General features: G+C 40.7%; 2 protein-coding genes across 2 annotated transcripts; both read left to right on the top strand.

Moving 5' to 3' along the window:
• Positions 1 to 2,594: 2,594 nt before the first annotated feature.
• On the top strand, positions 2,595 to 4,889 carry LOC124308415 (cyclin-Q). The gene is made up of 6 exons (XM_046771120.1): positions 2,595 to 2,768; positions 2,955 to 3,088; positions 3,329 to 3,426; positions 3,524 to 3,742; positions 3,824 to 4,054; positions 4,448 to 4,889. Exons 1-6 carry the CDS (start codon positions 2,731 to 2,733, stop codon positions 4,541 to 4,543), a joined length of 816 nt encoding a protein of 271 aa, XP_046627076.1. The 5' UTR covers positions 2,595 to 2,730; the 3' UTR covers positions 4,544 to 4,889.
• Positions 4,890 to 7,428: 2,539 nt separating this feature from the next.
• Positions 7,429 to 10,181, top strand: LOC124308408 (soluble calcium-activated nucleotidase 1). Its single transcript, XM_046771111.1, has 4 exons — positions 7,429 to 8,514; positions 8,634 to 8,837; positions 9,082 to 9,239; positions 9,390 to 10,181. The coding sequence occupies exons 1-4, from the start codon at positions 7,782 to 7,784 to the stop codon at positions 9,600 to 9,602; spliced, it is 1,308 nt and encodes a 435-aa protein (XP_046627067.1). The 5' UTR covers positions 7,429 to 7,781; the 3' UTR covers positions 9,603 to 10,181.
• Positions 10,182 to 12,084: the final 1,903 nt, after the last annotated feature.

Genomic DNA, 12,084 nt, shown 5'->3' with positions numbered 1-12,084 from the left:
CCGTTCATCGGAAACTCCTAAATTCCCAGCACGCGTGGGTGTTCTACTTTTTCTTCTCTCGCTCATTTTTTCTTTTCTCTTCCCTTTTCTTCTTCTTCTTCTTCTTCTTCTTCTTCTTCTTCTCCTTCTTCCTCTTCTTCTTCTTCTGCTGCTGCTGCTGCTGCGGCTGTCCAGATTATTTACGGTCAGCTGCGGATATCCTGTTAAGACCAAATCCTTATAGTTACGTTCTCCTCTGCAAAGTGTGTTACGCGGGAAAAATGAATTCATTTTTTTCTCTTCTGACACTTTTCGGTAATAATTTTTCGTTTTTATTCAACGCCTCCAGAGCAGGTGGGTGTGACAGAGTCGTTTACCTGCAGTTACGTCGGCAACCTCCTGACCTTACTTACACCGATGTCGAATGATATTCACCGCTGACAGCACCCACACGCGATCCGTATGCACAGACGGAAGGCCTGGTCGTTTTAAGCGATAGCTGATCCGGCTCCGCTCCGCGTTGTTTCTGATGTCTGAAGGAACTTGACGTCTCGTCGCATGTTCACTTTCAGTCGGACTGATTTACATTTTCAGGAAGTTATCACTGTAAGACAATACTTATCAGAAACAGCGTGTTACACAAATGCGAACAATCGTTAAAGATTTGCGAAATTCATATGCAGATGAATCGCTTTCGCAATCTAGCATTCAACGTCTCGTTTCCTTCTCTCTCGCAACACGTGGTGTTTCCTTCCTTTTTTTTTTTTATTTCAATCATTCCAGAGAGACAATTGTCCTGCCGCAAGAAGGTATTCGGGTTCCTTCCTGCGGCGCATAAAGCCGCAGGCCGTATCACCGGGTCAATCAAGTGAGCGTACGTGCGTAAACACGTGTAACATGCGTGTACTGTGTTGTACGGGTATGCGCGTGTATACGAGATACGAGATTCCCCTGCAGGAGTATGATATGCCTGATGAATACGAAGAACGGGAGTCGGCGTGTCGTGTACCTTACTCGAGTGTCGTGGCATAGTTTTACGCTGCAAGCCGCCTCGCAGACGATTCCGATACCCCGGATTTCCAATTAGCATACTCCTTTGAATTCGTCGGGCGAAACGATCGCCTACCGCCTATAGACTGCCCGTAATAAATGCCCCGATTCGCTGCCATTATATGCGACGACGATTGCGTTCCTTCTAGAACTAGGCTCGTCCTTTACCTGTACTTATTTATTAAGCCAAATTATGTAAATGACGTGCAATGTATGCAACGCTGAGGAATCAGATGTAACATACATTGCATCCTACTAAGAAACCTAGCAATGTAATTACTGAACTCCTGTCTGTAGGTTTGGTCGATATGATATTCAGATTGAAAAGAATAATAACTTAATAAGTAAATGAAAATAATAACAGTAGGTATATAAACTTCAGAGTACAGTTTGTCGGTGCATTCGCAATTAAGTGCGTAGTCATATACCTATGTTTAAAAAGAATCGACCACATATCCTTGTTTGATGGAATAATTATACAACACTTTTTACCAATTTTTTTTTCATTATCATATGACAGATTTTTTAAGTCCACTAATTAATTATTGAATTCTGGTAAGGCTACAACGTAGACACTTTTTTTTCATCAGAATTTTAGATATCTTGGGTACTCAATTGACTTGTTCCTTGTAATAACATTATAAGTATACGTAGTTTTTTTTTTTTTTGTTAGCAGTGAATTAGCGAACAAATTAACAAACGTTTGATGAAAACTTTGCGGATGATTCGTTATATCCCGTTTACCGGTCGTAAATATATACTTGCCACCTATCCATGTGCGTGGCATCTCTGGTATAAAGGCCCACACGAATCTACGTATTTGGTTTCTAATGAATTCGCGGGAAGAGATAGTAGGCGAGTGAAAATCGGAAGGACTTAAGAACGGTCGTAAATTTACATGACTCCCCGTCTTGTAAGCATGACTGTATTGAATGTATTTTATTTTTACGGTTAAATGTGAACTGCCGCACAGCCCACATACCTAAGCGACATTGCATGTTTTGCGTGTAGGAGGAGACGAGAGGCTTCGTGCCATATAAGTCAATCCACGTTCTAAGAGTTTGAATTTTTTGCGTCTAAGTACATGCGTGCAATTAGTATATCACGCTCTAAGAATACACTTAGAGAAGAGCCACGTTGACTTGTGCCTCATTTTTCAAACTACGCCTGCTATTTGAAACCAAATGGAGCCTTGATTTTACCGCACGAGCGTTTTGACGTAATGTTGGGGTTGCCAAATCGGCTGATTATCGTAAGGCAGGTTTAACTGGGATTTGTGGATGATTAATATTTCCGCTTATAGGCAAACAAGAATCGTTATCAGCCGGTACATTATATTATCAAATTCTAGGCGTTGAGTCGGAATTCTGAGGCAAGATGTAGGTAAACAAAATTCTCAACAAATTTTTGAAAATCAAATAGCGCTTTACCGAAACTATATAAGATTCAGAGTCATAACTCTGGTTGCATATAATCAGGGGCACAAAGTCTAGTCCAACGTCTTGATTAAATTGCATGAATTGCGTCAACGCAACCTTGGTTGCCTAACGTTAGGCACCTTCAGTGTAAACAACGCTGAACGAAAATTTAAGCCGCCTCAATGTTTGATTGATCGTCATTCTTCGGCGTGGTTTCGGTGATTTTAAAGCAAGCGTATCCGTAGAAACTCGATAAATAAAAAGCAGTAATTGAGATCGAACGATGAATCCGACGGAGCCAACGAGCAACGAAACTCTGAGGTGAGATTAAAATGCGCGTCAGAGTGAAATTATTGATGCTCCGAAAACGACGCCTAACCTCAATGCTAAAGACTTTCAGTTACCGAAAATCGAAACCCAGTCCCGCCCCTTGTTTGCTTAGTGATTTCTCCCAGGCAACCCAATAATTGTTGTTCCTTATATTTTTTGCTCTGTTTCGTTACGCAGCTCAAAAATGAAAGATGTTATAGACGTACTTGCCATGCAGCGAGAGAAAAGGAATTCTCTACAGAAAAGTATCGTCGTTGACTATACAAAGGCCAACGACAGCTTCACCGCTTCCAGGTTCATCTTCGAATGTGGTTAGTCATCCTCCCTCAATGATTTTGCTCAATTTTTCTTAAAACTATTCTCATTCGGACCTGAGAATTTGCGTGAATTGACGCTGCGTAGTTTCATCTTCGACTATGTTTTCTGATGTTTTACCAAGTTCTATATCTATGGCAAAAAATTGTATTAGTCTTCGTGTTCTCTACGTGTCTCTTGAGCGCAAGTTATAAACCAGCCAAACTAACTGACGTCTGCTACTCTAATCATTTTAGGATTCAAATTGGATGCCCACCCGCTGACGATAGCAACCGCGGCTACGCTGTATCACAGATTCTTCAAAGAGGGTGATCAGGAAGGTTATGATTGCTACGTAAGTGCTGTCATTTCTTCTTCTCTCAAAATCGAACAAACAAGAACACTCGTCTGGCAACGAGCTGTAATAAATTGAAGAAACCATTTCTGCACAGCTGATAGCGGCGACCTGTCTTTACCTGGCTGGCAAAGTCAAAGACAACCCACTAAAGATCCGTGACGTTATGAACGTTGCCCACAATACCTTGCATCGAGGTTCTCAACCACTTGAATTAGGGGACCAGTATTGGAGTATGCGAGATGCAATTGTACAGGCTGAGCTACTGATCATGAGGATGCTCAAGTTCCAAGTTACGCCTGAACATCCACACAGGGTAGATATCTGAATGTAATCAGGGATGAGTTGTAGCTTTGTTTCGGCATTTAAGCTGAGACATTGGTCGTTTCTTTTTCAGTACATGTTGCATTACCTGAGGTCTCTCCAGGCGTGGTTCGGCGAAGAGGAATGGTCAAAGTATCCTGTCGCAAGAACAAGCATGGCGCTATTACAAGACTTTCACCACTCCACTGCCATACTCGATTATCCCCCAAACTTGATCGCCATTGCCTGTATTAACTTGACTCTCCAGATATACGGGGTCGTCGTGCCATTGATGGATGAGTGCGATCAGCAGCCCTGGTTTAATGTGAGTAATATCAAAACTAAATGAATTTGGGTCTGTGGTTTTTTGAGATTTTATGATACTCAGTTGTCAAGTTTGGATTAAAAAATTCGTCGAGATATTCGTTAGGTTTGAAAACTCGTCGCTAAGTAGGGAAGCAAAATGAACAGCTTCGGTTCAGAGATTTTGATTATACCGAGTTTTACTCAAATTGATCTCCTCGGCATTGTTACATTGATTTCTTGAATTGCAATTAAGTCACTCGATAGCTTAATTTTTCCGATTCAGAGTTATCAGAGTCCCTGAAGAATGCAATCTCGTATTTGTCTCTTTCTTTTCTTTCATTACCTAACCTGATATAACCTACAAATTTGAAATGTCCAGGTAAAAGAGTCTTGTAATATCGTGTTTTGACAGGTATTCTGCAAGGAGCTCACCAGGGAAAAGTTGTGGGAAATAATGGAAAAGATCATGGCTGCGTATGACGAAGAACCGGAGACTCGAGATAATTGACAATTAATGCTCACCGAGAAAGGTAACGAAGTCGTCGAATGATGACAATGATAATGACATCAACAAATTTCTTGAGTTGTTAAGCAATTAAGAAAACACAACATAAATAATGATTTGCTAACAGTGTCACACACCAGCGAGACAATTTTTACCTGACAATGCGTTATAACGACAATTTCAATTGCGATTCTTGCTAATAAGTGTGAATAAACAACACTTGATAATACGTAAAGTGCATTCTGTGTCAGTATTCTGTCCAACAACAACTGTTCAACAATCTGAATTCCTATCCTAGTCCTTTGATAGCAAACGCTATGTAAGTTTAAAACGCCTGAACCAAATTAAAATTGATATTAAAACTTTCTGTTTTTTTTTGTTCTAATTTTTTTCCTTCTTTCAATTTATAAATAAGGATGTTGCGCTTCTGTAATTCCCTAATACCCGAGTATGTATTTTCAGTCACAAAAGTGTTTTTCTTCATATTAATTATCATGTCAGTGATATCATACCTTAAAAATACATCTCTCTGCATCGAATCAAAAACGTCAATAACTCGCAGGCAGGAAGTCAACACCGCTTCGAATTCAAATGTTTAATTCCGTTTGTAGATATTCTGAAGAGTGGTTCCGAAATTTGTCGGGTTTGTGTTGAAGAGATTTGTAATACTCGTAAAAACATAAATTACATAAGCTGTAATTTCGTTCATTCGCTAAAACGCATTTGAGTTCGTTTAAATATAGAGTGCGGGCTAGCCTATAATATACGTGATGAAAACAAAGTTTCCTCGAATATCGCTTTCGACATTATTGTTTCAATAATGCGCTGCATTTCGGCAGGCTCTGTGACGTCACGATTAAACAATCGCGAATCGGTCTAACCGCCATTTGTAAACAACGACGTTCGCGGACGCTCTTCGGATCGCCGTTTGCCGTGAGTCTAATATTCTTGTAATATTCTTGCATTAGAATTGTTTTAGAAGTATACATTATATCCGAGTGTACGCTAGCCTGTAATGTACGTGATAAAAAGAAGGTTTCCTCTCATATCGATATCGATATTACAATTTCAACAATGCGCTGCATTTCGGCAGGCTCTGTGACGTCACGATTAAACAATCGCGAATCGGTCTAACCGCCATTTGTAAACAACGACGTCCGCGGACGCTCTTCGGATCGCCGTTTGCCGTGAGTCTAATATTCTTGTAATATTCTTGCATTAGAATTGTTTTAGAAGTATACATTATATCCGAGTGTACGCTAGCCTGTAATGTACGTGATAAAAAGAAGGTTTCCTCTCATATCGATATCGATATTACAATTTCAACAATGCGCTGCATTTCGGCAGGCTCTGTGACGTCACGATTAAACAATCGCGAATCGGTCTAACCGCCATTTGTAAACAACGACGTCCGCGGACGCTCTTCGGATCGCCGTTTGCCGTGAGTCTAATATTCTTGTAATATTCTTGCATTAGAATTGTTTTAGAAGTATACATTATATCCGAGTGTATGCTAGCCTGTAATGTACGTGCAAAAAAGAAGGTTTCCTCTCATATCGATATCGATATTACAGTTTCAATAATGCGCTGCATTTTGGCAGGCTCTGTGACGTCACGATTAAACAATCGCGAACCGATCCAGCCGCCATTTGTAAATAACGACGTTCGCGAACGTTCTTCGGATCGGCCGTTTGTCGTGCGAGTAATATTCTTTAATTAGAATCATGTTCGAACGTTAAACAATCGTACTAACGCGTGATCAATCAATATATTCGTTCGTAAAGCTTCGTGCCACAATAGCAGCGAACATAAGTATCGCCGGTCGGCCGGTTATCCGTGATGTCGCGTCTCTTCTTGCCGCGACAAGTTTAGACTCGCCGTCGGTGCTTCGCGATCGTTTTCCCGGTGTTCCAAAGTCTATTTTTTGTTCTGTGAAATCGTGCTCGATGGAAAATCTGAAATTCCTCGGTTCTATGAAAATTCATTTGTACGGTAGAATCGTTAATCGTCAATCCGATAATTTATAATTTATTTATGATGATTTCTGATGATGTATCCGACGCGAGTGAATTAGTGAGTGCGGATTGATTGTAATAGTTTATATTTAATCGTAGTGAGGTTCGGTGGCCACGTGTTATCGGAGTGATTTTATACATCAATCAGGGCATTTGCAGTCACGCACATTCAATACCGTTAAAACTGTCGTCGGCGGAAGAAATAGTCAGTCAGCAAACCAAGAATTTTGTAAAGCTCATATCCACGATGCTTCGAGTCAGGACAACGCGGTTCACGCTGCTGCACGATATCAGACATCGACCTCGTCTTCGAATTTGGATTTCACATGCGTCACAATCGTACCCTGAAAAAAGTGAGTATTATGTATAAAAAATATTCCCACTCGTCTTGCCTACTCAATTTATAACGTTTCTAACAGCACAAAAACTCGCTAGATCGTATATTCGCTGCGTATAAAATTACACATTGTACAAGATTTCAGGCATTTTTTCTAACATTTTCTTAATTTTCGTGAATAAACTGCAGGTTTGTCAGCATCGAAGGTAGTTTAGTGGCTTTTCATTTTGATGATACAATGTAGCTCTTAATGATAGTTTTGTTGATTTTCTCGTTAAACTTGCAGTGTGGTAAAAAATGAAAAATTAGTTGTCTAAAAATTCTTGGCAAAGTCGAATAAAATTTGATCACGTGGGCTTACGTGGTTCGGCAACTCGCTGCACACGCGTATATTGCGCGGTTGCCTGTCAGGACTTACGGCAGGCGTCCCAATTACGTTACCGAATGAAGCTATATCGCGAGTTTGTAGGAAATGCGATTTGATAAAAAAAAAAAGAGGTGGCGCATGCGCGCCGGAAGTCACAGTTGGCAGACGACGTTCGCCTGACCGAATCACACCTGCCTCGTTCGCTTGACACGCGACCAGCAGGTGAACCGATCAGGTCAGCTGTCAAAAGAGCTGCAGCGTTGACTTGTACCATTTTCATTGTTTTATTCGCAATGTGTGCGGTGGTGTGATGAGTGAAACGTCGTCGTTGACGCAGCAAAACAACCGCGAAAGCAGAAAATAAAACAGACAGCATGTGTCAGTCAGCATACGTGGTATAGATGAGGTGCGATATTGATAACCTAAATACAAACCCAAACTCAAACCCGGTCCCAAATCCCTCGACATCAATCTTCTAGCGAATTTTGTATCGCGCAGAAAAAAGTGACGACATGACCGACGATGTTGCATGATGTGCGCGTCGGTGGAGGTACAAATGCAATCAACCATCGATCCACCTCAACTTTTTCAAACGAAGACGCTGCTGTCGGCGAGACAACTTTCAAGAAGAAGAAGAAGAAGAAGAAGAATCGAAGAGAGAAAATGAAGTCTATACGGGATTGGCGCCAGGCTCTACGCACTCCCCACGTTTACAGAGTTGGAAACAGCACCTTTCGGGTGCAGAGCCAGTTCCTGCTAGTCGTCGCCGCTGTACTGATGGTCCTGGTGATATTCTACACCTTTCCAAATCTTACCAGTACTCTCAAGTACAGTTTTGCGCACTCTCGTGCCCCTGCTTCCGCCTGCCACTACTACAAGTACAACAATACCTACCCGCTCACCAAGTCGGTCAGAACAAAGGTTGGATTCTCATTCAGGATAGCCATAATTAGCGATCTTGATCAGGAATCAAGGAACCTCGAGAGCAAGGATTCTTGGTACAGTATCATGAAACGCGGCAGTTTGCTCTGGGTTCCGGAGAGAAATTTTATCTCGGTTACGTGGGATGATAAAGACATCATCCTCCAGTCTTCCTTAGCCATGAAAGGTAGAGGCATGGAACTCTCTGAGCTCGTCACCTTCGACGGAAGACTTCTTACCATGGACGACAGAACGGGCATGATATATTCCATTGAGGGAGACCAGGTGTATCCGTGGGTTATTTTGATGGATGGAAATGGAAAGAATCCCAAGGGTGAGACTTTAAAACTGATCGTTACGTTCCCAACAGTGAGCAAGCTGTAGGGCGATAAGAGGAGCTAGAGATACAAGATTGTCGTCTGATGATAACGCTACTCTGCTTATCATTTTTAGGGTTCAAGTCTGAGTGGGCGACCGTCAAGGACGAACAGCTTTACGTTGGCAGTATGGGCAAAGAGTGGACGACAAGCGCAGGCGAATTTGTCAACAACAATCCTCAGTGGGTAAAAACCATCTCTGTACTCGGAGAGACGCATTCGCTGAATTGGGTTTCAAATTACAAACGAATGAGGCAGTCACTCAACATAGAATTTCCCGGTAATATGGAAAAATATGAGGATGTATATTTCCATGCAAGTTTCATTCTGAATCCACTCTGTTGATTGCAAAGTAGTCCACGAAACAGTTGTGCAAACAGATGTACACGTGTTTGCTGCGCAAACAAATTAGCCAAGAATACTTACTTAGTCTAGGCTTAATCAAACAGAAAAATTGGAACGATACCTACGACTGTTATTTAATTTCTGAAATGTACACTTGTTATTCACCTATGTCTTCACAGGTTACATGATACACGAGTCAGGCGTGTGGAGCGACGTTCATAAAAGTTGGTTTTTCCTACCCAGAAGATGTTCGGAGGAACAGTACAACGAAACCAAAGACGAAAGCATGGGGTGTAACGTGCTGCTGACGGCGGATGAAAACTTTTTAAACATCAAGGTAGAGCGGCTGCGAGTGTTTTGCCGGCAGAAATTCTTTCTATTGACGTTAACTAATATTCTTTAAACAGGAAGATATATAATCGTAAAGAAGAAGAGAAGAGAAGAGAAAATTTGAGTTCTATGTAATCGTTCGATGTTCGTTTCGCAGGTAACCAGAGTTGGAACTCTGATACCGATACGAGGATTCGCTAGTTTTAAATTCTTGCCCGGTTCCAAGGACGAGATAATCGTCGCCCTGAAAACCGAAGAGAATCAGGGCCGCATGGCCACTTATATTACTGCTTTTACAATCGACGGATTATCGATACTGTCCGAAACCAAGGTTTCTGATAAAAAGTTCGAGGGTATCGAATTTGTATGATATATCAACGACAACGGGCGTGACGGTTATATAAAAAATCTCCACGAGGTACTAATAATATAATCTCGCGGCTACAGACTTGAAATGAATAATTCGATCACAGTTCCTGCAGCTCGTTTAAAATTGTGTATTATATTTTTATTTATATATGCGTGTACATATTATCGAGAGAAGAGGCATAAGGAAAGGGTGAAACAAAAAAAGAAAAAAATTATATGTGTTAATAGAAAATTTGTTATAATCACATGTTTATTTCTATGTATAGTAATAATTATAATAAGTATTATTATTATTATTATTATTATCATTATTATTATTACAATCACTTATTAATTCTGCTTATATTGAGAAAAAAATCGATCCACACAACCGATCGCTTTTTCCTTTTTCATCCATCATTCCGTTTGATTCATTTTGTTGTATTTATTTTTCTCTTATCCTCGATGACGAATGAAAGAAAGAGTTTGAAATGAAAAAGGAAACGAGAAGAGGGAGGGGGGGAAAATTTATGTTGCGTCGGCGAACTTTCTCCGATAAATGAGTAGACCAAATAAAAGAAGATATTATTTTTCCCTGATACTTGGATGTCTGCGTATATTTGAAACCAAAAACAAATTATTTTTTTCCGATCTTTGAAGAATCTTTGAAAGATTCTTGCATTAGAATTGTTTTAGGAAGTATAGATTATACTCGAGTGTACGCTAGGCTGTAATATACGCGATGAAAACAAAGTTTCCTCGAATATCGATATCGACATTATTGTTTCAATAATGCGCTGCATTTCGGCAGGCTCTGTGACGTCACGATTAAACAATCGCGAATCGATCTAACCGCCATTTGTAAACAACGACGTTCGCGGACGCTCTTCGGATCGCCGTTTGCCGTGAGTCTAATATTCTTGTAATATTCTTGCATTAGAATTGTGTTAGAAGTATTCATTATATCCGAGTGTATGCTAGTCTGTAATGTACGTGATAAAAAGAAGGTTTCCTCTCATATCGATATCGATATTACAGTTTCAATAATGCGCTGCATTTTGGCAGGCTCTGTGACGTCACGATTAAACAATCGCGAACCGATCCAGCCGCCATTTGTAAATAACGACGTTCGCGAACGTTCTTCGGATCGGCCGTTTGTCGTGCGAGTAATATTCTTTAATTAGAATCATGTTCGAACGTTAAACAATCGTACTAACGCGTGATCAATCAATATATTCGTTCGTAAAGCTTCGTGCCACAATAGCAGCGAACATAAGTATCGCCGGTCGGCCGGTTATCCGTGATGTCGCGTCTCTTCTTGCCGCGACAAGTTTAGACTCGCCGTCGGTGCTTCGCTATCGTTTTCCCGGTGTTTCAAAGTCAATTTTTCGCTCTGTGATATCGTGCTCGATGAAAAATCTGAAATTCCTCGGTTCTATGAAAATTCATTTGTACGGTAGAATCGTTAATCGTCAATCCGATAATTTATAATTTATTTATGGTGATTTCTAATGATGTATCCAACGCGAGTGAATCAGTGAGTGCGGATTGATTGTGATAGTTTATATTTAATCGTAGTGCGGTTCAGTGGCCACGTGTTATCGGAGTGATTTTGTGCATCAATCAGGGCATCTGCAGTCACGTACATTCAATACCGTTAAATTCTCGTCGGCGGAATAAATAGTGAGTCAGCAAACAAGAATTTTATAAAGCTCATATTCACGATGCTTCGAGTCAAGACAACGCGGTTCACGCTGCTGCACGATATCAGACATCGACCTCGTCTTCGAATTTGAAGAATCGATCGTAGAAAAGCTGGGCACAAAAAAGAAAATCAAGGAGCAAAACGAGCGTCAATGAACAGAGGGTATTGAAAAAACTTGCCTTCCTGTTGTTTTATCTTGAAATTAAGCTACACGCGTAATTATTTCACATTTTCTCAGTTTCATGCTTCCGTGGAACAATAATAACACGTAGGTTCCTATAATGTAATAACACATTTTGAGACTTTTTCAAATTATATACCTCGCGCGTTTGTTGCTTAACGTACGTGTACGAAAAAGTGTCGTACGAAAAAGTGTCGTACGAAAAAGTGTCGTACACGTGTGTCGTACATCGCAGTATATGTATATGTATAGTATGTGTAGAAATGTATTATATTTATGTATACTTTACACCATACAACGCACGAGATGCAGCGCTCAGCTCTTCAACGCTGTTGAATTGCAGCAGCGCGTTTCAGTCCGAGACTCGTATTGATTTTAACCCTCGAAACGACGAGCCAGCGGCGTATATGTATGTTTAACCTACGTTCAGTCGGTAGTAAAAGGATTCAGGGATGTAGGAAATCAGGAGGATGCACGATTTCGTACGTGATTGTGTTACAGCGTGTATGATACGTACACGTGAACGCATAATGTGGGCGAAATTCTCCAAGAAACTATCGAAAAATGTAGAGATGGTGAATTATAAATATAGGAACTAGTCAGATTTTTACATCATCC

Source organism: Neodiprion virginianus, chromosome 7, assembly GCF_021901495.1.
Source record: "Neodiprion virginianus isolate iyNeoVirg1 chromosome 7, iyNeoVirg1.1, whole genome shotgun sequence".
NCBI classification, from domain to species: domain Eukaryota; kingdom Metazoa; phylum Arthropoda; class Insecta; order Hymenoptera; family Diprionidae; genus Neodiprion; species Neodiprion virginianus.
Note: the sequence above shows the minus strand (reverse complement) of the source record. Positions and strands in the feature narration are given on the sequence as shown.